Genomic DNA, 25,420 nt, shown 5'->3' with positions numbered 1-25,420 from the left:
CTGGGATTGTTTTGCAAGGCCGCCTCTTTCGAACTGTGCAGCTGGGCAACGTTTGCGATGATGTCAACAGTGGAGGCAGAGATGTGCAAGTGAAATGCTCCGGGGTGAAATGCAAGCAGGTTGTGCTGGGCTGGGGAAAGCTTACCAGCCAAAGCCTGCTGCCTACCTCCTTATCTTTGCAGAAACCTCTGCTTTTTTCCCCCTAAGGTCCTGCTTCTCTGCTAGCTGTTGGAAGACGACCCACGGGAAGGATCTCCTTTCAGCCTCCCTTGCCTTTGCAGTCAGCCTTGCCCAGGACAGTTTTCCAGGAGAAACAAATGTCCCAGATCATTTTTGTTTAAGAAAAGCCCCTTTAGCTCTCGTGAAGTGAAAGCAGCCAGTTGCCTAGCAGGTTGGGAGTGAAACCTAATGGACTGGACCACAGCTAGAGCCTGCTCCTGCATCCAGGACGACATCCAGCCCACCGCAGGCTGGTTAATCCATCTTGGTATTTTTCTATCCCTCCATCACCCATCCAGCACTGGGAAATTGATATCCTCATTAGAGCCCATTAAGAACAACACACTTTTAATAGCTGGAGAGGATATTATTATTATTACTTTCACAGCATGGAGTATTTAATGGCTCGGAGTGGAAACTGGTGTTCTTTATTGGGTCTTTCTCTTTCCAAAGCAGATTCCATCAGGCTCAGGGATTCAGCTCACGTCTCCTGCCCCGCACTGTACAGCACAGTGTAATGATGTCTCCGGCTTTACGTTGTTTGTGAGAATGCATGTGCCTCTCCAGCTATTGTAACTGTTTGCCGGCTGTGAAATAACCCATGCTATTATCTCATTTTATCTGGCCGGTTCTGTCAGGACATGCTATCCAGCGACCCAAGAGCCTGTTAATCATCCAGCAGCAAAAGCTGGAAGTCTTAAATGGTGAATTTTCTGCTGTGCTTGAGTTTGTTCAGCCAGTTTTAATTGGACTCTGGAAAGCAGCTGGCATGCTAATATTGAACACCCTGCATTTGCAAATTGTTGGTAAATACAGCTGCAGGAATTGTGTGTGCAAATGAAACCAGGCTGGAGGAGGTCAGGATGAGCCCGAGAGCATCAGCTATTGAAGAGGAGGAGGGAAGAGATCTGTGAAACGTGAATTTTTGAGGAAGATTTTGCTTCATGGATTCACAGTAAAGCGTAAATGATATGGCTCTCAACGCACTCTTGTCCCCATCAGATGGCGATTGACGCTAGCTGTATTTCACGGGAGGGAGACTTCCCATCGCTTAGGTGCCCAACACGCTATCTCAGTGGAGGACAATACAAAAAACTTACCGTTGAACAGCCCATAAGACCGGAAACATGCGGTTTTGTACCAGAAATCTTAATGGGCCTTATCTCTGCTACTGGCCATGTCCAGAGATGCTGCTTGCTCAGTCAAAACCAATTTGGGATCCATCCCTGCTCCAGAGACCCCAGAGAGCACGCAGTCGGGCGGTGTGTGATGCACACCAGCCACGCAGAGCACGGCAGCTGGTGCTGCTTTTGCGCAAAACCACGGACACGAGATGCGAAAGCTGGGAAGCAGCCTCTCCCCGTGGGTGTTCGTGTCTGTCTGGTGCCCCAGGGAGCTCAAGGGCGATGAGATCTCCTTTCTCTGACTTCACCATATTAACGTACCAATAAATCCCAGTAAAGGGAAACCCCAGCACCCCACTCCTGACCGGAGTCAGCCCTGTGTGGGCAGCCTAGCGGGGAGGCTGGGATCACACAGTGCCCAGAGCAAGCTTGGCCAGCCGTGTACTCACGCTGGATATCAATGGTGACAGAGGTCTCCTTCCCGCTGGGAATGGCTTTGTTGGTGGCACGGCAGACGATGCTCTCGCCGTTCTCAATGTCGGAGGGGGCGATGAAGAGGGTGCTCATGATACTCTCCCTCTTGCCGTCACGGAGAAGTGTCTGTAGGGGAAAAAATACAGATAAGAAAAGGCAGTTTCCTACAGGTGAGGGGCACCTTGCCCCGGCCGAGAGTTGTACCAGGCTCTGCCCACACACAGCTCGTACAAGTTTCTCAGCCAAGCAGTGCTCTCTGCAATAACAGTTCCTCTGGCTGGAATCTGCCAAGAAGCCTTAGGGGAATAGCACAGACAAATTTCACTGCGCTTCCCTGGGAATTGGGCACTTAGCTCCCATCTGCTTCCCTCCAGCCCTGCTGTGCCTGGACCTGGGAATCACAGCTCCAGCGAGATACATGTCACCCACCGTCCCAGGAAAGAGGGAGCCAGGGGACAGATAGGGCAACCGGCTTCTTGAACCTGCTGTCACCTCTGCACCTTTGCTGGGCGAGTGCAAAAAGCTGCCTGGGCCACTTTACATAGCACCCTAGCCATGGGTTCCTGGCTGCCCCGCAGTGGCCCAGGCTAGCCCATGGTAAATCATCGCCCCTCTGACTCACCTCGTGCTGGTGACCACTGTGGTGGACACCTGAGGGTGCTGGAGACCCAAAACCTCGAGTATGGTAGAGCAGCATTTAATCAGCTCAGCCTCGGCACCTTGCTCCTTCCCTGGACTCACCTGACTTTGACTTCCAGCTGTGGTGCCCTGCCATGCCTTTATCGGCAAGCCCTGCCTTATCAAACTCCTAAACCTCCCGCAAGTTCTTACAGGTCGTGGTCACATCACCCTGTAGCCCTGTCTTTGGAAAACTAAACCGATCGAGCCTTTGGAGGCTCTCAAGGTGTTGCGTGATTTTCAATCTTTTAATCATTCTCTGGGGTTTCCTCTGACCTCCCGCTGGTTTATCAATGTCCTCTGGGGACCAGAAATGCCAGCAACACAGCTTTTCCCAGCCATTGATGATAGCGGTAAACACCCATCCCATAACTATGTATTTTGGACCCTGCCAGGCAGTTTTTCTCTCTAACTCTGTATCCTTCAAGTTTCCTCCTCACAACGAAAGACAAGTGCTTTATTGAATTATAAACATATGGCAGCACAATTAACGCTTTCACCGCCTGGGTTTGTCATAACACAGCGTTCACACGTGCAGGTTTGTGCCTCTCAAACACACCAGACAAGGAAGGATAGAGAAACTGTCACCACAATCAGCTCAGAAGCTGGAGAGAAGCAAGACTAAGACCTATTAGTACCTGATCGTCAGGGCCTGAGTGCACCAACAGTCCTTAACGTGCCTGATGAACCTCATCTGGGGACCCTACCCAAGAGCTTTTCACCCATAGGCCCAGGAGCTGTATTTAAGCTCTGGCTCTAGCTCAGGCTCTGGTTTAGGTGTGGTGATGTGATCTGGGTTTCCTGGCTTGTCTTCAGAGCTGCCTCATTGCTATGGACTTTCTGGAGGTTGCTGTGCTGTGGTGGGCCTTTCTGTGACCACTAGACCTTCTCTGCTCTGCTGGTGCCCTTGGTGGTAAGGACAGTGCCCTGTGCCAGCTCTCTTGTCACCCTGTGTACCCTTCCCTTGTGGGAACAGCCCCACTTTTGGTGCTGAGGATGTGGTGAACCCTAAGTCTGTTCAGGACCTTCCTCCACAGTACCCTTGAACTCTGGGTCAGCCTCCAAACCCTATGGGATCCTATAATCCCCCTGTGGCTCTAGGGACCTTTCCTGGTCCCCTTCCATAGGTAGCAGGATAAGTATGGGGGGGTTCAGTCAGCTGCCTGGCTGTGATTGCAGGGGGACTGTGTGTTAATCAGTTGGTGGATTGGAAATTCAGAGAACCAAAGAAATTATTGCTCAGTATAAGTGGTTTCAGGCAATTGGTAACCTGAACAGGGTTTCTTCTTGGTTGACTGGAATATCTGGATCAAATGAAATCAGAGTTGGGTTTTAGTCGGATTGAAAAAGTAGGAAGAGGGAAATTGAGGAATGATCTTAAAGCGAGCCTCAAAGGGAAAGGCTTCTCAGACCCAAAAAATCAAACCGTCCCCTTCAAAAACCGGCTAAAATCTGCTGTTAGCTTTTCTGAAGGGTGTCTTTCATTTTTTTTAACTGTTCACAAGGTTAAGAATCACAAAAATGGCTAAGTTTGGGTTTCTCATGTGTATGCTTGAGGTGACAGGTGCTGATGCAGCTGGTGCTGCCTGGCCCTGGAGCATTGTTCTTCCCTGCTCATGGCAGGGCTTCATGGAAACCTCCAGTAAGTCAGAAGAACCTGAGGTTCAGCCTCAGAAATTGAGGTTCTCCTGTCCCCAAGAGGAGGGGAAGATGTTTCCTCCATGCAGAACAGGACTCTCCTCCCAGACCATCCCTGTCAGCTGCTTAAAATGCTGTGGAAATCTCTGCACTGCATGTGAGATGGAGCTGCAGCCTGAAAAGTTCTGTTTTGCAAGGGTTTTTTGTTTGAAATATTTTGAAGAAAAATAAAGGAGGGGCAGTTTTCCTTCTCTGCTACCCACTACTTGTGGGTCTGGAAGGGAAAGGGCTTAAGCGTTGGCTCCCCAGGGCCAGGTCTAAGCAGTCTGCAGTGGCGAGGAAGGCTTGGGGTGAACAGAATAAGTTATAAACAACTGCCTGTCAGTTGTTAAAAAACTGGATTTTTAATTAATTCTGCTTGATTTGAGAGAGGGAGAGGTCAGTTCTCTCTGCCTTTAATTAGTGCTTCTTGCATTGCACGCAGGGAGGTGGGGCAGTTTCCCCTGGGGAGGAGGGGGGGTTGGCTCCTCCGCTTTTCCAAGCGGATTGGGATGTCGCTGGGTGGAGGCTTCACAGCGGTAGCAGAGGGTGAAATGTTTATTAAAAGATCTTTAGGAGCTTGAGAGGAATGCCTTAGACTCCTGACTTTGAAGTTTGCTTGCATTACAAATGGCTGCAAACTGACCCGTTTTACATCTTGAATTTTTGTTCTTTAGAAATTTTCATTAGAAATGTCAAGTGTTACTGAATCTTTAGCACTTACGAGACACCAGGCATCTATAATCAGGAGAACATGTGGGTACCCATTCTGAGTATGCTGCTGATTGCTCTTTGATGTTTTCCTTTATGACCCAGTAAAGGCTTTCCGTTTAAATTAAAAAATGCCAACAACCCTGACAATTTTTCATGGAAAATTGCAGTTGGAGAAGGGGACATATGTCACTGCAACTGCCTTTTGATCCAGAGGTTCTGCTACAGCCAAGGCCAGGTCAGTGCTGGCTGTGTGGTGCTGTACACAATATTAACCCACCCCCAGGTGGGATTTTCAGGGGGAAGTGGGCAATTATAAGCTGTGAGAGGGTACAAAAAGCCAGCCAAATTTTGGTGACAGTTTGTAGTTTCTCACCTGCATCCTCCTGACTGTTTTCCTCCCAGTCTCTCTGTTGGGAAGGTTGTAGGGGATGACGTGAGTCTCAGCTCTGCAGAGCTAAAGGTGCTCCCCTAGATGTTTTGGGGTGTGGGAAGAGCACAGCCTTTGTCCCCAGCCCCATCCTGCCTCACCTTGGAGTAGGTGGCACCGTTGATGACTTCTCCTTTCCGCATCCAGATGATGGAGGCTGCTGGCTTGGCATTGTCTGCGTGGCAGGTCAAGTTGAGGGGGTCTCCTGCTCTCAGGCTGATGATGGGTCCCCCCATGATGATAGGATCATCTGGAGGAACTGCAAGGAAATGGCAGAGAGGGGACCATGTCACTTGGTAGCATTAATCCCACATTCCTGGTGTTACCTGTGGGGTTTGGGCTATGACCTCTCAAACCTCTGCAGCTGGCTTTGGCATCATGCAAGCCCATCTTATGTCACAGCTGGCTTGGCTTTTGCTGCCTGCAAAGCTGTGCCCCAGATGTGAACTGCAGCAGCAGAAACTGGCTGAAGGTTTAGAGGGGCCAGGTGGTTGCCTGAGCTTTTGCAGTCATATGAAGGATCAAACCTGTGGTAGAGAAATCCACCAAGGGTTACTAAATACTCAAAGTACCTCTGGCCCAGGATGCTCCTGAGCTGCAAAATGTGGGAGGATGGGAGAGTATTTGACAGAAATATCCCTGCGTGCTGGCCCTGCTCTTCTGTTTCCTCCCCAGGCTACTCTGGTTGCTGCTGGACACAGGATACAGGGCTTGGAGAGGAACAGGGTTGGACCAAAGCCTCTGACTGCAAATTAGAAGGTAGGTGAGGGGGATTTGGAGGAGAAAGACAGCTGGGTTTGGACTGCTACCTATCGCACTGGGGGGGAACAGCTTATTACGGGCATCCAGAGCACTGGGTTGCCAGATGCTTGCCTTTGAAGAGGGCTCCCTTGCCAGCCCTCTGTCACGGAGGGATGGAGGAACCCCTGAGCGCTCCCTTGCTCTGCTTTGATTTCCCCGTCACTTTCACTCATCGTCTCTGCTGCTGTCTCGCCGCACAAAAGGTTGCAAAACTCCTCTCATTTGGTCAGATTCCCTCTCACCGTGGTGAGTCTTTTAAGTGTCTTCCTCTGTGAAAGCAGATTTTGCCGGGGGTATCAAGGAGACGTTTAAGATCTCAACTTTCCTTTGAAATCACCTCACCCTGACAGCCTGTGTGAGGCTGCATCCTCATTACAGGGATGTGGCTTTGCTGGTATCGCACAGCCCCTGGGCATCTCTCTTGTGTTCTTCACGCCAGAGACAAGGAGGGAAATGGGGAAGGAGGAGATGAGGAGCATGGTCTCCTCTTTTGTGACTAGCTCTTGAAGCCTGGCATCTCTAAACACTCCCAGCGTGGTATGAGATCAGTGCTGCTTCCCCCTCTGAGCCATGCAAAGTGACCATCAAAGTTGGGCAAAGTCCTCTCTGAAATCCCCAAGCACATCTCTGCTGCTGCTCCTGAGCTGCCCCGGTGCTTTAGCTGGCCGAGAAATATTAAACTCCTTGCTGGCTCCTCCAGTGCTGGGCTTCAATTCAGGAGATGGAAAGGGATTATGTTCTCTGACAACTCAAAGGTGGCTGCCCACATCGGCACAGGATTTGTAGGCAAGGCAGATGTGCTGGTTGCACACAAGGCTGGTCACATACACATCTGCCAAATGCTGTGAGTAATGGGATTTTTCAGCTCAGTGGGTGGAACCCAGGGACTGGGGGAAGAAAAGATTTTCTACATGGATCCAAAATGTACTTTTTTTTTTTCAGGCTACAAGAGTGGAAAAAAAAGTGAAAATCTGTGGTTTGGGTTGCTCAAAATGCATCAGCCTCTGAAATATGAAAATGTGGAAAATTCTGTTCTTATTTAACTATTAAGGAAGTATTTCTTTTGACTTCTTAAAAAAAATAACCTTTTCATTGGATGAATTTATACTGTTTAAAAAAAAAAAAAAGAAAAACCTTGATACTTTTCAGTTGCTTTTTTCCCCTCACTGAAGCTATTAATTGAATTTGACCTCAGCTTGTAAAATATTGGCAATTCATCTTGTGGAACATGGGGAAAAAAACAACCCACAAGCCCTTCTCTGAAGAGCATCTTGGAATTAAATGAAGGGACTCTTATGGTGGGAGGTTTAATATTCCTGACTGGTGTCGTGTCCCACTGGCTGACATCTGAAGACTTTTTTTTGCAGCCGCTGGTTTAACATCACCCCTCAAAGCAGTCCAGCCTGTCTTAGCTGCTCATGAAAGCTAGGGGACATCATGGGACAGGGGACAACCTCACGCATGGAACCACTTGCCTTCCCTGTGCCAGAAAAATCTTGGTTTGTAACCTCCTGTTTTGCTCCTGTTTCTCTCTGTTGGATTAGCAGCAAGACTTGGGGAGCTGCTTAAGGAGATGAGAAGAAAAGGAGAGAGAATGGGTCCTGATTATGTCTTCCCAAGTAAGTGGTTATCGTCCTCCAGTTATTCGTGTGGCTGTGAATTATTGATGGTCTCCAGGCTCACTAACCAGGGGATCTGGCTGGGGAGGAGAGGGTCTAATGAATAGGAATTGGCAATATCTCTCAACAGCTCTAACTCCTGCAAAACGAAGGATGGATGTATTCCTTTGCCACCTAAAACTCCAGCCTGGGAAAGGAGGAGAAGGAAGAGAAGAATGAAAGATAAAAAGGGGAGAAGAAGAAAGAAAGAAGCCAGTAGCACAGAGCCATGATCCATTATTCATCCACTGCGTTCCCAGGATTGGTTGTTATTATAAGGCACCACTACAGAATCCGGTCTCCTAATTTTTAATCATGTAGATGTGGAAGTGCTAGCCTTTCTGATTAATTCAGGGATATAAATAGGAAGAGTTGTTTGGGGTTCTGTGTGTGGGTTTATTCCTGACAGCAAAGAAAGTGGAGTTAACCTCTACATGTCTGGAAAGTTTAAGAGGAGAATGGAAGAGAAGGGATCCAGGAATCTAGCAAAGGGTGTGATGATGGCTCAGGCCCACAAGAGTAGGAACAAGCTGGAGATGGAGGCATCCAGCTGCTTATGGAGTGGGAGGCCAGGCAGATCATCCCAAAAGGCCACTGCACTGAGGCTGCCTGGGGCGGGAGGTGGAACACCCCAGCAGAAGATCTCCTGCTTGTCACAGTGCACTCAGGACCCCAGCTGAGAACTGTTCTTGTCTAGACTGTAGACAAAACTTTTTCTGAAGAAACCATGACAAGCTTCTACTGTTTTTCTGTCAAAACATAGTTTGAATACTTTTTTTAAACCAGCCATGGACAGGCATGAAGCTGATCTCCATAGCTGTGGGCTGCTTGGATGAGTAAGGACAGCTTGGGGTCTCTGCTCCTTGCCCTTGAGTGCTTTGGGAATAGCACGTTTTACAGCACATCAGCATAAAGAAATACAAATAAATGAGTGTTGCTCTTAGGCTGTCCATTCAGCAACCTCTTAAATTAGTTGACTAGTTAGAGGCTTTCCTGCATACAGTCCTGCCCTGCAAGACTTTACTGTATGATTAATCAACGAGACCACGCAGAATTATTCAGTGCTGAACTAATACCCCAGGCTAATGCTGCAGCTTTGGCTAAGAAATAACATAGATGTGTCTAAACACTCCCGTCAGCTGGACAGTCTTGTGGGGAGCAGACAGAGCCTCAATTATTAGCAAGATTTATTGAGATAACTCCAGGCAGGAGTTTGCTCCTGTAGGTGGAGAAAGCAAAAAGCCCTCCAGCCACCAGCACTTCTTCCTAATTAATGCTGACTGCTTTTTTTTATTGTTGTGGCTGGTACCTCCTTGCTGCTGGGTTTGTGTAACAAGGCTCCTCTTCTTGGGACAGTGTTAAGAGATTCAACCCCAAATGCTCAGCAGTGGGGAAGGACCACCCAGCTGGTAGACTGGAGATGCAGACATGGAGCAGCCCCTGAGGATTGCTGTGAGCCATGTTATCTGCAAGTAATGCTCAGCTGATGTGAGGCTCAGCACAAGCATCCCCTGAGGAATGAGATCCCTTGGGTAAGGCATCACTGACGGATTGCTCATCTTCCCTACGGGGTCTGTGGCACTCTGGGCTCATCTTACAAGCGTGTTAAGGCAATAATGGCATCCAGAAGATGCTCTTGGTGATCACAAAGTGCTACAAAGCATTGGAAGGTGCTTTCTAGACCCAAAGCTGAGTCTAAGCGCAGACCAAAAGCATCTGCAGCCCTCTACAGTGGTTTGCTAACAATATTTGGTGGGCCAGCTGGCTCTCCGTGAGAACATGAGGCCCCATGGAGATGATGAAACCAAGCTGAACAAAGGTACGTTTGCTCCTGTATTTTGTTTCTACAGGAAGGAAAGTGTGGGGCGGCCTGGAGGGATTCAGCTGACCCTCTCATGCAGGAGGACGGATCTGGAAGCTTTGCTCTGCTGTGGCAAAGTGTGTATTCAGATATCGCACTGCAGGCTTGTCAAAGAGGTACACTTGCCTCTTGTAGACTACTCAAGCTTATGAGGGCATCGTAGTACACCTGCTCTGGGTGACTGTCCCAGACACTGCCCTGAGCTGCATACAGCTGCTTGTTAGGGGGAAGCTTTTGCAACACAAACCCTGCAAAGACCGTTTTCCTTTGTAAGTCCAATTTCTGTTCCATGCTGGGCTGTCTTGAAACCAGGTTTGCTGGCTGGCAAGGTGCTTGTGAAAGGAGCAGGATTTGACTTGCAGCCTCTGTGGTCCCCTTACCTCCCCGGGAAGATCCTGTCCTGCTCCAAAAAGGAACAGCACCTGCCCTTTGTGAGGGGTCAAAGTAGCAAGACTGATGGGGTGTGACTTGGTGTTAACAATCAGCAAAATGAGCTAATTAGCTGCTGCATCATTTCTGTGCTCCACTTGGGACTGGCACATCCTCTTATCTGCTTGATAACTGCAAGGAACTGCCTCCTCTTTGCCTTCCCTGCCAGCCTTGGGTGCTCTGCAGAGGCCAGGAGTGTTACTTGCAAGATGCTCTTGAGATCTTGGGACGGGTTGGCCACACTCATGGACCTTGAACTCTGGCCCAGAGAAAGGCTGCAGAGCTGATCAGAGGAGAAAAGCAGTTTTTCTTCCAGGTGAGAACAGAAGAGACTGGCTGGTTTAACATGGCAAAATGAAGGTTAGGAGACTGGATGCAGTCACAGAACAGGGGGAAGGCTGGGAGAAGACAAGGGAAAACCCAGTAAAATCTGGGCACTGGGGAAGGAAGAAGGCTCTCTGTTTCATCAAGTATCTAGGATAGCTTCCCAAGAGGAGAACAGGGGCTAGAGAACAGAACTGCTTTTAGGATGGAGCCTGCTACACTGGATAAGAGAATCCCCTTATAACGATTGTGTTTCTGGCAGTAGTTTTCCAGCAGACTGCCTAGGGTCTCACTGTATTATCAAGTCTGAAGGCTACAAATTGTGAGGGCCTAAACCACTGCAGAGCAGCTTACAGCTACATGAATGTTTAGCTTTTCATTTATCAGGACTTTACACATTTAGGATTCAGATTTCCAGCAGCTCTTCAGAGCTAAGAAGGATATAAACAGGCTCTTAGGTTTTGTCCAATGCTTTAAAGGCTGAGATTTTGCTGTGTCTGAGTGCTGACATGGGTTATGTTTTTCAGGGCAGTGCTAACAGGAGACTTACAGCAAGTCTGTGGGGCTGGGTGATCTGGAGGAAACCTAATCCTGGACTGTAATTGCATTTTCCCTCAACTATCCTGACATGCCTCCATTCTACCTCTCTTTCCTGATGTAATTAGGATTGCAATCTCTTTGCAGATGAGGAACTTTGGCAGGTAAGGAAAAAGGGACAATATGGAGCAAGTGGTCTGAGTTTGCAAACAGGGCCAGTTGCAGGGCTGGGAGTTCTGACTTGTAATATTGCCCCCTCCAAGCATGACTGACCAGATTTTCCTTTGCATCCTACATCTGAAACCTGGAGACCATTTCTATCTGCAGGCTGCTCAGCAGGGAGAGGCTTAGTTTTTCTGTGGAGGAAAAGAGTCAGCAAAGCTGCCTGTGTCCTCTTTCCCTACATAAGGCAGGCTGAAAAATTTCAGTCTGTGTTGGGTATGGTGCCAATGCTGGCATTGCTTCAACGTGTACAGCCACATGTGCCAGCCCCTGGCCCAGCTCAGAATGGCATGGGATGGAAGGCTGGGTGTTTGGAAGATGCTTACATGACTGGCACAACTTTCTGCATCTCTCCCAAGCCGAGCCCTGGCAGGGTCACCCACCCCAGGAAGGGTGCAAATGGGATGGGGCTCATTTAAAACTGCCCCAGAGTCCTTGCTTGGTCAGGGATGGATAGCAAGAGGAGGATGTTATGTCTAGAAGTCCTCTGCTGTCCCTCTGTCCAGCTAGCATCTACCCCAGCTGCTCCAGCTCTGCTGCCTTGTTCTTCTTGCTGACCCAAGGGAGCTGAGCCTGGACAGCCTGAAAAATGCAGGGCAGCTGCGGGTGCTGTCAGAAAGGTGCCTGGCTGCTGCTGAGTGAAGGAGAAGAGGAAACAGATGCAGGCAAACAGCACAGCCTGGGGAAAACACGCTAAAAAATAAATCAAAAGAAACAAGGGGAGCAGGGAGAAAAATAGTGATGAAAGTTTAAATAGTGCATCTCTTTCTCGGTCCTATTTGTCTTGTGGCACTTCAGGGTGGGTGGGTGGGTTGCCAGTAATGATGCTCCCTCTCCAGCCCAAGCAGACACACAGCGATGCTGCCCTGGCAGCCAGGGGTGACAGCTCAGCCCAAAAGTGACCTGCATCCCTGTTTCCCTTCTATCTCTGCAGCTGAGGGATGCACAGGCCCTCCTCACATTAAGAACTCATGGGAAGCAAACTGCTAATATTTCCCAAAACCTTTTTTTCCCCCCTCTGTTTTCATCCAGTCTCTGAAAGTCCCACACTTTCTAGATTTCTTTGGGTTGTCAGGCTAGATCTCTCTGGTGGGATGGTCCTGCTGGAGAACACTGATTCCTCAAACCCAGAACAGCTTTGCAGAGATGGCTTCATTTAATGGCAGCAAAGCTCTGCCTCAATGCCCCAGCTCAGCTCCACTTTCCTGTTCTCTGCCCAGGAGGGGCTGATCTTCCCCCACCAGATCCCTCTCCAGGGCACACTATCACTGCAAGACTCTCTGGGGTTTTTTTTTTCCCAAGCTGTGTGTGTGTGTGGGGGGGGGGGGGGGGGGGGGGGGGGTGGTTTGGCCCCAGATTCTTTCCTAGAGAGTGTTTTAAATACTTGATTTTTGTGTTGCATTGGAATTAAACCAAATTTCAAAGTCTTGGAATCATAGAATGGTTTGGAAGGGACCTTAAAGATCATCTACTTCCACTAGACCACATTGTCCAAAGCCTCATCCTTTGTGAGACCTGGCTCTGGGCAGCATCCATTTTTGGAGAAAACCTGAGCAGATCTGACATAGGATAAGTGAGCATTTGTATTCTACTTAAAAGCTTTTCTTGGGGTGGGGGGGGAGTTTTGGCAAACTCCTCCAAGCCTTAATAAACAGCCAGATGCTGTGCATGCAGGTAGCTGGCTGGGTACTGATTGTTTACTTGAAATATTCTCTCTGTGAAGAGTAAGAAACTTAAAATTTTTTTCTTCCAGTTGAAAAGAAAATACAACCTCAGCACTTGCCACTTCCTCATTTAATCCTCTCGATCCAGTTGGTGTTCGGATGGATCATGTCAACAGCTAGTGCCAGCCCTAATTCGGGTCCTGAAGTCTTTGGCAGGAGCGGAGCTGTTTTGCTTTGCTTGTGTCTACAGTAGGTTGCCCTGGCTCGCCTCAAGCTGAAGGGTATTGCTGGTGATTAAGGAGCCAGGCAGATGTGTGGATTGTGAATAATGGCTCCAATTCTGCCTGTCGGGGGATGGAGGAAGGTCGGGTAAAGCTTTCCAGATGTGTCAGGAGGGATGGGATAGGAGCAGAGGGAGAATTATCTGCCCAGCTGGCCTTGTTACCACTGAAATAATCAAATTCATTAACATGATTCCCTTGTTGCACACCCACCCCACACACTTCCCTGTGCTATCTCCAACACCGAGGCACAGACAGACTGAGATAGGCTGGTCTGCTAAACTGGAAGTGAAGGAAAGGGACTGGTGGCACAGCCTGTTCCCTCAACATGCCTGGACCTTCTCCTGGAAGGGGGGATAGGCAGGAAAATTATTGTCTCCCCAATGTAGGCCAGCACCCCCTGCCTCTTCCTCCCCCACCCTGTGTGTGTGGCTCCTGGGTGCAGACTGACAGATCAGAGAATGCAGGCAAAAAATGGAATTCATTATTTTTCCTGTATGTCAGAGATTTTCAAACTGTTTTAAAAAAAAAAGGGGGGGGGATTATTACTGTTCATTAAAAGAAAAAAGGGAAGAAAGCATGCTCTGGAGCAAACCCCATGAGCTGCCCCCCTCCTTCAGCCAGCTGCTGCTGGTGGGAGCTGCTCTTAGATCTCCTCTTCCGTGGGATGGGATGGGAGAAATCCTGCCTGCTCTGGTGAGGTTCAAAGGCCTGAGCTTTATCGGAGCCGTGCTGCCTGCTTCCTACCCGCACGTGGGGTGCGTGCCTATTACTGAGAGTAGGGCTCATCTGCGGAGCGCTGGGTCCCTGCTGCGCTCTGTGCAAATTTCTGGCACTTGAGCAAACTGGAAATAAAGGCCTGCTGTGTGCTCACCGGGCACGTGTCCGCAGTGCCTGGGTGCTGTTGGTCCTGTAGAACCCAGGGGGAACCATGAACATTCTGTGATGTAGAGCTGGAAGAAACAGGAGCTGGGGACTCAATATTTAAGATTAGGGGCTTGATTATCTGGATCCATCCTGAGGCTGCAAGTGCCTTGACCTCCATTAGCCACCACCTCTTCTGTTAATTAGCCACATGTACGTGCTACCCTAATGGCAAGTGCTGAGCCCTTACAGGGCCAGGAGCCCCAGCAGAGCTGAATCCTGCATTTCCCTTCAGGTGAGCTTTGCTGGGAGCAGCAAGACATGTGTAAGGTGGTGAGTTGAAAAGGATTCATCTTTCTCCCCTGGTATCGGGACCAGGGAGTGCATCACCTCCCAATCTCAGCCTGCATCCAGGGAAGATGGTGGGTGGGAGATGCCCTGGGGATGGGCACAGCCCTTCCCTACTCCCTGCAGGGTCAGGATAGCAAGGGGTGGTTTATTTTTTGAGTCTTACTGCATCTCCAGTCTCAACCCTCTGGGCTCCTGCCTGCTTTTCAGGGGCAAAAAAAATATCAAAAGGCACTTGTGTTTCCAGCTCAGTAGCTAATTTTCACTGCCATGGCCCTGGTGCTGATGCAGCTGCTTGGTCCCAGAGGGTCTCTGCCCTCCCCTCTGCAGGGGGCATTTCTCAGCCTTGCCCAGCTGGGATTTGCAGGTACCTGGTTTCAGCTGGCTGAGCTGGCCTTGGATGAGAGAGAGGAGCCCTGCCTGCTCCCGCCGATGCTGGGCACTCTGTCACTTGATTGAGAAATCACAGGCCTGTCTCGTCATGCCTAGTCTGCAATTTGAAGAGGGTGGTTTGGTTTTTTTTTTTTTACTTTGGGTCTGGGAGGATTGATTTTATTTATTTCTTTTAAAGGTGAAAGGATGCTTTCTCCTTTTTTTCTCCTCTTTCCCTTAAAGACCACAGCTTTATCATATGCTCCCCTTTAAACCATGCCCACCCCCGAAAGCAGTTGCCTATTACTGCTTTTCCTGCAGAAAGCCTGGATCTGGCTGCTGGGATTTGTCACCAAGGAAGCTGGGAGCAGGAATGGGATGAGAAAAGACAAGATCTTAGGCCAGGCTGGGAAAAACTCCCCCCAGCACTGCCCGTGCCTAGGAGACGAGCTGTTACTGCCGTTTCACGGATGCACAACGCTTGTTCATTTGTTCGCATGGTTTCTCTGTCCCTGGCTGTTGGCACAGCAAGGAATCAAATTGAGGGAGAGGATCACCCTCGTTAATCTGGGTGACTGGGAAAGGTGGTGTGCAGGATTTTAGGCTGTTGCCTGCGCTGAGAAGGCAGCGCTGCCCATGCTGCTCCCCATGGACACGTTGGGTTAGACCCACCAAGTGCCGGGAAAGCTCCTATCTCACCTTTGCAGCTTGGCAGCAATGACAAGAAGATCAAGAGCTCGGTTGACTCAACCATCTGCCTTTGGGCAGAGATGCTGAGCACCTGACCAGCACAGACTGAGTTTGCAGGAATGGAGAGGCTTCCAGGACCTTGAAGCATGGCTGGCTGTGATGGACATGAGTTAATGTGTGATCAGGTGAAGATGCAGGGTGTTGCCTACAGCTTGTATCTGTGCTGTGGCTGTTGGAAATGAAGTACAGCCATGTCTGATCTCTCTCTTTCCAGGGCAATACTCCTGGTTGCAGGTCAGCAGTTGGAAGTCCTTGGAGATCCCTCCTCCTTCCTAGGTGGGAAAGGGCTGCACATCGCATTCAGCGATGCTCTTCCCAGCCTCCATCAGGGGAGATTCCCGCTCAGATCCCTGGCCATGCTGCTGCGGAGGAATCCAGGGCAGCTCATGCCAGAGAGACCCACTGGGGAGATGGAAAAACGGTGCTTAGCTGTTGCCTTGTGGTAGCACCGAGACAAGGACGACACACGCAGGGGTTAGCTGGGAGCAGAGAGCTTTGATCTGGGTACCAGCTGAACCCTCCTGGGTGTAAGACACCATCAGAAATGATAAATGAAGGCCTTAGAAAGAGACTAATCCCCTGCCATGTCCCAGATCTGTCAGTGCTATTCTTCACTCCCATCTCCCTGGTACTGCAGCCACACAAAGCAGCTGGACTCAAACCCACCGTGGGATCCAGCGTGGGGCTCCAGCAGGTTAGAAAACACTTTTTGCCTGACAAGACTGGCTCTTATGCAGCCTCTTGCACCCCAAATCCTCCCACTACCATGCTGGAGAAGGTCCTAACCCCACTCCCACCTGCAGGACAGCAGAAATCCTGTGGCACACCACACTGCTAAGTCAGCCCTGTGTGGCTTTTCTTGTGCAAAAGTGTAATTGCGGCCAGGCATCCTGCTCCAGCAAACAAGAAACATCCCCCTCAGCTAGATCTGAAGCGCAGTGCATTTAAAAATCAAGCACGCTGACCCACCGATAACGTTATCTAGACACTGGGTCTCATGTTGTGCTTGCTGAATGCCACGGACGCGTGTCCCTAAGTTGCAGAGGTCACGGGCTCTGCAGACTTTCCTTCAGCTGCGGCAGCAATAAGGGCTGAGCAAATCGTTACGGCTGAGTCTGGCACCCATCCGATGGGGTTTGATCGATGCGCTGCAATGCCTTATCTCCGACACTGGCCAGGGCCAGATGTTGTGAAGGAAACCAAAACCGGCCCCTCCCGGAGGGAGCACGATCAATCGCAGAGTTCCCAGCATTGACACATGTCTGGGTTCGGGCTGAAGGCGGTTATCAGGCAGCAGCACAGCTCCGTCGCACGCTGTACAGAAAAGGTTCAGCCTCGCAGGCACAAACTTTGAATGCCCTTGTCTGCCCTCCCGTCCCGCAGCCTTTCCCGAGATCATTCAGCCTTACATAAACTGTTAGCAGATCCCCTTTTTAAGATAAATCACCCAAGTCTTTAAACCTCTGTTCAGAGGGAATTCCCCAGGGCTGCTGTTCGCTCTCAGGTCCTCTCTTTGAAGGCATCCCCACAGAGCCAGACCCATTAACGCAGCTTGCCCCGATAGCCTGCAAATTGCACAGCAGTAGTAGAAAAATCAGGTTGCGATGGCAGGAATCCTTCCTGGTGTCTGCTTAAAGCCACGACAGAAGGATCCTGGCTTTGGTTTTGCTATGTCTCGGTGGTGTTCATGAGGGTTTTCTCTGAGACGAGCACAAAGATCCAAGCGTCACCCCATCCTTAGGGATGGGGGTGCCTGCATACGGCACCCTGCAAGGCACCGGGTAGGTTCCCTGGGCTTCAGCCCTCTAAAAACACCAACAACCTTAATAGAAGTGGTTGGGTTTGTGGGAAAAGACCAGATGAAAGAAAGGCAGCGAAAAGCGACTGGGGAATGTGGGAAGAAAGAGCTAACAAAACAGGTTGAGGTAATTGCATCTTCCTGGCAGCACGCCGTCTCCTCCCGGCCCATCCTGCCAGCTGGACCCTGACGCTCACAGAAGAAAATGGTATGTTAAGGTTTCCTCCCACCCCCTGATAAATTGATTTTGAAAGATGCTTTGCTTTACGAGCGGTTTACAGCTCAGCAACTGTTAATAGTAAAAGAGGGAGATGCGGGAGGTGCTCGTAGGCTCGCTGGGGTGAGGATGTATATAATTCATGAGGTACCAGAGCCCTCCACCGCTTGCTGCAGGACATGGCGTTTCCTTTCTTCGCCGTTAGTCTTGGGGAGGTACTACCTAGGGCTGCTCCAAAATCTGCTCCCAAATGGGTTTTTTTCCTAAATAGGATATTGATTTCTTTCCCCCCCCCCCCCCCCCCCCCCCCTTTTTTTTTTTTGACTAATGGAGTGTTTCAGAGAAATGTCTGCTTCGGTGGAATTTTATTCTTTTTTAATTAAGAAATCAATAGCAAAAAAGGCAAAAACATGTTAACAGGGGGAACATTTTGGTCAGGGACTCTTGTTCCTCTTGGAGGGAGAGGGTGACGGTGCATCTGAGCAGATTTGGCCTGACCTGGGAAACAAGGCCAGGAAAGAGAAGAGCAGCAAGCGCAAGGTGTCTGAGCGACAACTCCCAGGAGTTACTGCAGCGGAAATAGTTGCATTTCCTTCTGATTTTCTAGTTTCTTTTCTTTCTTTTTTTTTTTTTTTTTAATTTTCTTGCAGTTCTAGGTATTCTTCCTCCATCTAACATCTCAGAAACATCAGGGGCTGAAAGCAGCAACTCCCTTAAGTCTGCTCTCTCCTTATCCCCTGATACCGCCTGCCCCAAGCAGCCAGGACAGTGCTACTACATCTCAACTCCCACCATACAAGGGATCTTCTCACCAAGCCTGGGCTCGGTTTTATCACAGGTCCCAGCAAAACTGACCCCCGTCAGCCACAGCAAAGAAGTCTCAGAAGACACAGAAGAAGCTGGGAAGCAATGCTATTTTTGTTAATGTTAATAATCAGCCTTTTTTCTTGGGTAGGGACCTGTTTTTGGGGCTCTACCAGACCTTTCACATTATTCCCACTGTCCAAAACCACTGAGAGCATGAGGAGCTCTCATCCAGTTTGACCCACAAATGGATCCCAAAGATATTAATAAAAGTATATCATGAAACCAAATAATAAAACCATATAATAAAACCATAAATGCTAACAGAAAAATAAAGACAAGCACCGGACCCCTGGCCCGGAGCCCCAAGGCAATGCTCACGGGATGCTACAGCCTCGCTTTTTTTTTTGATCTCTTCCTAACAGAGCCAAAGATGTAGGTGCTGCTGGGCCATCTTTGGCCGCAGCTATTTTTTCTGGTGGCAGAGCCAGAGGGATTGGGATGCAGTTGCACATGCCTGGTACACACTGCTCCCGTGGGACGGGACACGAGCTGTCCCAGTACGTGATTGCCATGAGGAGGGTCAAATCTGCCTCCCACCGCAGCGGGGAGGCCACTTAAAATGCTCGGCATGTCCCATTGGCACCAACCCTCTTACAGCCGGACACGTGCTGAGGGCTGCCGGGAGCCCCCCGTGTTACACTGCAATAGCTCTTGTGTGGCGGAAGATGGATTTCCCCGGCGGGATGTACAGATAGAGATGCTACCGACATTACCAAAAGCATCCATCAAAGTCCCCCTCCTGCCTTCTGAGGTTTTAATCATTCGGGTCCTGGCTGCCATCAGATGACGGGGAGAAAGAAAAGGGAAGAGAGATGAGAAAGCACAAAGCCGGTTTGTCCGAGGGAAGGCAGGAGAGAAGCTCAGGCTGTGCTGAACGGGAAGGGAACACTTCTTCGGAATTTAGGCCAGTTTTGTTAAACAAGAAGTGCTGAGTTAGCACAAAAGGGGATGTTTGGGTTTTCCCATGCCTAACCTTTCATTTCGGAAAGGCTCACGTGAAATCTCTGGACACTTTCAGGAAATGAAATCCCTCTGCTGCCCTTTCCCTGCCAAAAATACTTTGCCAGTTTTGACTCACACAACAAATATCTCCCAGTGTGGACCCAAAGAGGGCTGTGCTGGAAAGCCACCAGCTCCATCGCTTTAGGAGCTCTCATTTGGAGACTAGCTGTGCCTTAATGAGCAGAGAGACAGGCAGGGCATGTTGGCCCGGAGGCAGCGGGTTAAATGGGGGAGAACCAGCAAGAAGAGGCAGAAAGCTGGGAAAAGGGGGACCCAAGTGATGGCTGGTGGGGAAACCGGCTGGGAAGGATGAGGTCCTGGCTGGGTGCATGGGCTTGGGAGGCAGGAGAGTGATGCAAAGCTCCTTCCTTCACTCCCCACTCGTCCCCATACCATTGCACTGCTGCCCAGCAGGAGCTTCCCAGCCTCGTCCCTGAACCCCACCCATTAGTAATGACAGCCTGACGGTGCAATTTAGCAAGCCTAATAATTAACTGAAAAATTCATGACGTTCAAAAGCAGAGAGAGGCTGCTCAGAGGTGGATGAGAGAGGGAAGAGACGGCGAGAGCCGACTCCTACCCGCTGCAAGAGGGGAGACCCAGAGCCTGGCTGGTCCCTGCGGGATTCACCTGCCGCGGCAGCAGCAGATTGAGGGGCAGCATCCCACAACAGCCCCGCGCGAATGCCCAGCGAGCTCCTCAGCAGGGGTGACGGGCAGAGCTCCCTTCTGCCCAGCCTGCTCCCATGGAGCCGGCAGCACCTCGCCGCTCAGAGCTGGCCTCTAGGCAAAGTTTTCTCCTTTGCTTTCCAAGCGTTGGAGGTGAGGACGGCACATTGGGGGAACTCCCAGCCCTGTGGTACTTGCCAATCATCCCTGAGACACTCTGGCTAATTAATTGTAGCCTTCATGAATCGTGTGGCATACAGGAGGTGCAGAAAATAGGACATTCTTGCCATCTCTCTGTTTCCGGCGTAGGCCAATGGTGCCTGTAAATTGCTGCTCCGTGTCAGGGGATCACCGTTTGTAACGAGGCTGAGTGTCGGAGAGGCTGAGATTACTGATGGGCTCCATGCCGTCCACACTTCTTCCTCCCACGCTTTGCTCTGGGGGGTAATTTGAGGGTGTTTTTGAGTGAGTGAGGATTGTCCTTCCCCTCCTGCCTGTCCTCATCCCGTTACTGGTTTGCAGGACTCCAGTGGGAGTGATGTAGGGGTCTCCACGAAAAGGAGATGTTATGGACTAGCACGATGTACAGGCTGGAGTGCCATTTCATTTTTGGTCTGCAGACCATCATAATGGTCTGAAAAAGTAGCCCAGGCAGAGCCAAGGTTTTGGTCTGCAGACGGTTTTGGGTCTTCAGAGCACGTGCGCATGTCACGTAGGCAAAAAAAGGTTGGCTGCCCTTCCTGCCATGCCTAGGGAAACGGAAAGTGATGAGGACCAGGAGATGTGTCTGTGCTTTCCCTAGGCTCATACCTGAAGATCTTCGGTCCCGAGGGCTGGCAATAGTACAAAGTCCTTCAGGAGATGGAGGGCTGTTGAGCAAACGACGGTGGCAATGGAGGGTTCGCCTGGGATCTGGTGGTGGGAGCAAGCTGCGGGTGCTCTCTGCACACAGCCTACCGAGCTTGCAACACGGGCTGGGACTACAGCATCGTGTGATTTAGGAGGATGACAGTGGTCACAGACCCAATGGTGCAGCAGCAACACCCGGGCACGAGAGTCTGTGGGAGCTGTGTCGGCACATGGAGGAATTCGGGTGGTGAAACACAAGGGAGAGGAGAAATCCCCACGTTTCCCGTCTGGTGACAAACACACTGTCTCTGCTTGTGAATATCTTCAAGCCACTCCAGGCAGCAACAAAAGAGTTTGTTTGTTGTTTACCCACTCAGAGAGGAGATAAGGTCAGGAAATCGCAGTTGGCTTGCTGCAATCCTAGAGGGGAAAGCGAAGCTAAATCTGGCAGATGAATTACTCACTATTGACTGCTCTCCTTCTCAATTATTACTCCATTTCGTGAGAAACCTCTGAAACACACACAAAAATTTCCACCCAGCCCAGAACGATGCTCCCTCACAGATCTCACCGCCACCTCACCAGGAGATGCTGCGAGTCCTTTTGCATGGCCTGAATCAGGGCAGAGCTGCTCCTGAGACCTGGCAGAGACAACCTCCTGGAGAAGCTTTTCGGAAGCGAGTTGCTGCCGTCAAGTCGGCAAGACAGGTAGGAAATCTGCAAGCAGGGATGCCGGGACTCAGCCCAGACTGCCTCGTCACAGCTGGATGCAAAATACCATTTACATTAGGTTAAAATCTTGAGTAAATTGAAATCAAAGGAACATCTGCTGCTTTTTCATTAAGCTCATGTTGACACCAGAGGAGGGGGACCGCGGAAGGACAGATGGAGAGGAAAGGGTCGCCGAGGGGAAGGTGGTTTGACTCACCACAGGCTCTTGAATTGCCTGTGGGCAGGAGCACTGTGCTGGTCCCAGGCTGGTGGCACCTGGCAGGCACCGGGCGTTGCGGTTTGGGCAAAATGACCTCAAGCAAGCAGGTCCGACCGCCCTGAGCTCCGCTTCCCACCCCAGAGAGGGGTCACTGAGCGCAGGGTACAGCTGCCCACTTGGGAAGTCACCCCCTTCCCAGAAATGGGGTCCAGGAGAGCTCCCAGGAGTCTTGGAATGCTTTTGAGAGAGGAAACATCTTGCTGGGCTTCTGTAGGGTGGAAGGGATGAGCAGCAAACATCCGCTAGCTAACTCGTTGTCACCAAAGCCATAGCAGCTGTACCGTGCTTGTCACATCATTTCTCGCTTTTCTTACAGCCTAGATCCTAAATCCGTTTGAAGAGAGGAGGAGTGGAGCCTTTCATCACAGAAAAACCAACACATTTCTAGTCCTCAGTACTGCAAAGCTTCAGAACATGACCCTGGGATGCTCCATCAATAATAGAGGCAAAGCGTTTTTATTTTCACTAGAAATTCCCTCACTTCTTCATGCAGTCTCAAGGCTTTGGGGACCTGACATCTGATTCTGGAGTGCCTCTTGTGCATCACAGCCGTTCCTAAGCCCCCCTGCAATGGCATTCATCCTGCTGCCTCGAAGCAGCAGGTTCACAAACAAACCCTAGCCTCAAATAAAAAGGGTTATACACATCTGCAAACAGCCACGCTTGCGTCAGAGCTTGTTTTGGAGATTGTTTGTGAAGAAAGAAAAAAACCCAAACCACCGAGGAGCTTTGCATTTTGGGATGCCCAGCTCTAGGCTGGGGCACGTCCCCACTGCAATCACCAACGTGGGGCTGCCTGCACGGTCCCTGCTCAGCCTGTCCCCAGCATGTCGCTCTGCCAGAGAGACATCGGCCAGTGCCAGCTGCCCTCGTAGGCCCGATATCGGTCGCTACACGCCAGCCCTCCACCGCTAAAACAAGCACCGTGCCAGCTTACAGCGCAGAAAACACAAGAGCATCCTTCTAAGCCTCTAGCTTTCCTCCAGACACAGAAGTTGCGCCTGCGGGTTCTCCCATCTGCCATGTCACCCACCGGCAAATTGTCCGCAGCCCCCCTCGCCCAGCATCGCCCTGTGGTTTCCGGACCATGCCGGGTCCTGCCAGCCCCTCTCCAGGGAACTCGCACGAGCCGATTAGGACCACAGCGTGACATTGCGATTTGCCACCCCCACCTCACCCAAGCCAGTAATTGGCTTGTAATTATTTCTCTGGCGATTTCGCCTCCAGCTGAATCGTGGTGTCGCATCCTCGAAGAGAAAGAGACTGGCCGGGTGTCATTGAACTCTGTAGGGATGCTCAGTCCCACAAGCATCGTAGCAAAGCCAGGGATTAATACACCAATTCCTCTGTCCTCCTCTGCTCCACGCTTGCAGCCTCGCTGAACTGTACGTGTTACGGGCCCAAGCAGAAAGCAATTAGGGCTGACAATGCGTTACAAAGACCGGCTGGAGATCCTAAGCAGGAATGAGGTGTGCAGGAACGCAGAGAGGTCAGGAGAGTGGCGAAAGGAGCAGGAATACGTTAAGAAAACATATGACTCGTTACAATGGGGGAAAGGATGCTGCTGCTTCTGCTCTGGACTTACTTACTCTTTTTACCAATTCGATTAACTCTCTGTTGCACTGCACTAATGCAAAGGCAGGCTGAGAAACAGGGCAGGGACAAAACCTCACGCAGGGGTTCTGCTCTGCCGTGCCTGAAGAGGGTTTGATTTCTCCTCTTTTAGACGCCTCAGGGTGCCCTGGGATGCTACAAATGAGTTTAGAAACCTGGCTCGAGATGGCCTCCTCCTCCCAACAACGCCCTGCCTGCTTTTCGAAAATGAACCCCCTCCAACACTTGCCAGTTTCCAAAAGTAATTCCCATGAAAGAATTGTCCCGAAAACAAAAGGCATTGTTAGTTTACCCCTTTGCTGCACCAAGGCTGCTGGAGGAATGAGGCAGGACTCCAGAAAGTCATCCTAGCCCAGCCTGGATGACGTAGATGCCAATTTGAAGCTCTCGTGAATATTCAGGTGCGATGTGAAGAGCGAACGCTCCCTTTCCTTCTCTGATTCCCCAGGGTAGGACCTGCAGGAAGAAAATCCTCTAACACGACTCCAAAGAGCTGGAGCCATGGGAAGTGGAATGCTTGGGGTGCAGGAATGGGAGCAGCACAAACGAACACCCTTTGAGGGTGGTTCTGCCCTTTCGCCTCTCGATCTTGGTACCTGTAGTCCACCCCGGCACCTACGGAGGGATCGCACGTGCCACCACGGGGCAAAGATCTGCGCTGCCGGCACCAGTGAGCTCCATGGTCACTGAAAAAATCCGCCAAAAGAGCTTATCGGAAATCATCACACTTTCATAGAAAGGATGATAAACTCCAACATTTCATTTTGGGCAGACAATATAGAGTTTTTCAGTTTTCCAATGACAAAAAAACTGAAAAAAGGAATGTTTTCCCCCTCATTTTGATTTACTTATTGCTCTTCTTCCTTCCTCTCTGGAGGAAAGGGGTGAAAGAAGAAAACAAAACCTAAAACCTCATCAAGGACTTTTGTGAGCTTCTTCTACTGAAACAAAGGAGGAAAAAGAGAGTGTCTTGGCCTGTCTGCTGCAAAAGTTTCATCCACCGTCTACATCTTTAGGAAGCCTCTTCCCAAAGCCCACCTGAAGTATGCCTTGCGTCCACCTCCCTCAAATGCTGATGGCATGGTCTAGATGATTAACAGCATCCTTAGTCCCTGCAGAAGTACCACCAGTCACTGCGCTTGGCCTGTTCTTGCACATTTTAGGGGCCAACTGGGAATTAAAGTTCAAAGTGGAGCTGCCAGGACGCAGGTTAAGCCTGCAGGCACTACCTAGGTAGCATTAAGCCAGAACTAGGGTGGAGTTCCCGGGTTAGGAGAAGGACCAGGAGTTGCTAAAGAAGATGGAATGAGGGACCCCCACATTCAGCATGACTTTGATCTGGCGGATTAGGAATGAGTCAATCAAGTAAAGGTGGAGAAGTTGGTGAATCCATAATAAGATGCAATTTGCAAAGCCTGTCAAATTCATGAATTTTAACTGGAAGGATAATTTATCCAAAGGCTTGGGCCAGAAACTATATTATTCATTACCTCCACCATCCTCTGCTACACTATTATTTAGGATGATTCAGCCTCCTACTCGGGAGAAGCAAAGCAACAGTCCACATAACCCACACTGTCATGGCAGAAGTCTGTCCGCATCACCTACTTTCTGGGTACCTACAGAGAAGAGTCAACCCTCCCAGAAATCACACTCCACTCGCCAGTAATTCCATTTGTGCTGAAAAAAACCCCCCTCAAACCATCTGATGATTATTTTGTTTGGCCCATTGCTATTAAAAAACACTCCTCCTTGTGCGATTCATCATAACACTGAGCACCAGCCTTCACTTCGGACTTATTAAGGCGCGTCTTAAGTGCGAGCAAGCGTCGGGTTTAGCATCGCCGGGGGGAAATCCACCCCTCTTGCTATTGCTTTGAGAAAACCCATGCCCTGAACAGGAAGCGTGCGATGAGTGCTTGGAGCCGGCTCTCCGCGCAGCAGAGATTCACAGGCAGAGCCTTTAGCAAGCTTATTCCAGCTGGAAGGG

The 25,420-nt window shown here is 50.2% G+C and overlaps 1 protein-coding gene across 4 annotated transcripts in view; it reads right to left on the bottom strand.

Moving 5' to 3' along the window:
• KIRREL3 (kirre like nephrin family adhesion molecule 3) overlaps positions 1-25,420 on the bottom strand; it is a 328,668-nt gene that overhangs the window by 49,866 nt on the left and 253,382 nt on the right. For all 4 annotated transcript variants that reach the window (XM_075774342.1, XM_075774343.1, XM_075774344.1 and 1 more), the window contains 2 exons: positions 5,415-5,572; positions 1,793-1,943 (listed from right to left, as the gene is read on the bottom strand). In XM_075774342.1, the coding sequence (XP_075630457.1) occupies positions 1,793-1,943; positions 5,415-5,572 (309 nt within the window). The remainder of the gene's footprint in view (positions 1-1,792; positions 1,944-5,414; positions 5,573-25,420) is intronic.

This window comes from Balearica regulorum, chromosome 23 (genome assembly GCF_011004875.1).
Source record: "Balearica regulorum gibbericeps isolate bBalReg1 chromosome 23, bBalReg1.pri, whole genome shotgun sequence".
In the NCBI taxonomy this organism is placed as follows: Eukaryota; Metazoa; Chordata; class Aves; order Gruiformes; family Gruidae; genus Balearica; species Balearica regulorum.
Note: the sequence above shows the minus strand (reverse complement) of the source record. Positions and strands in the feature narration are given on the sequence as shown.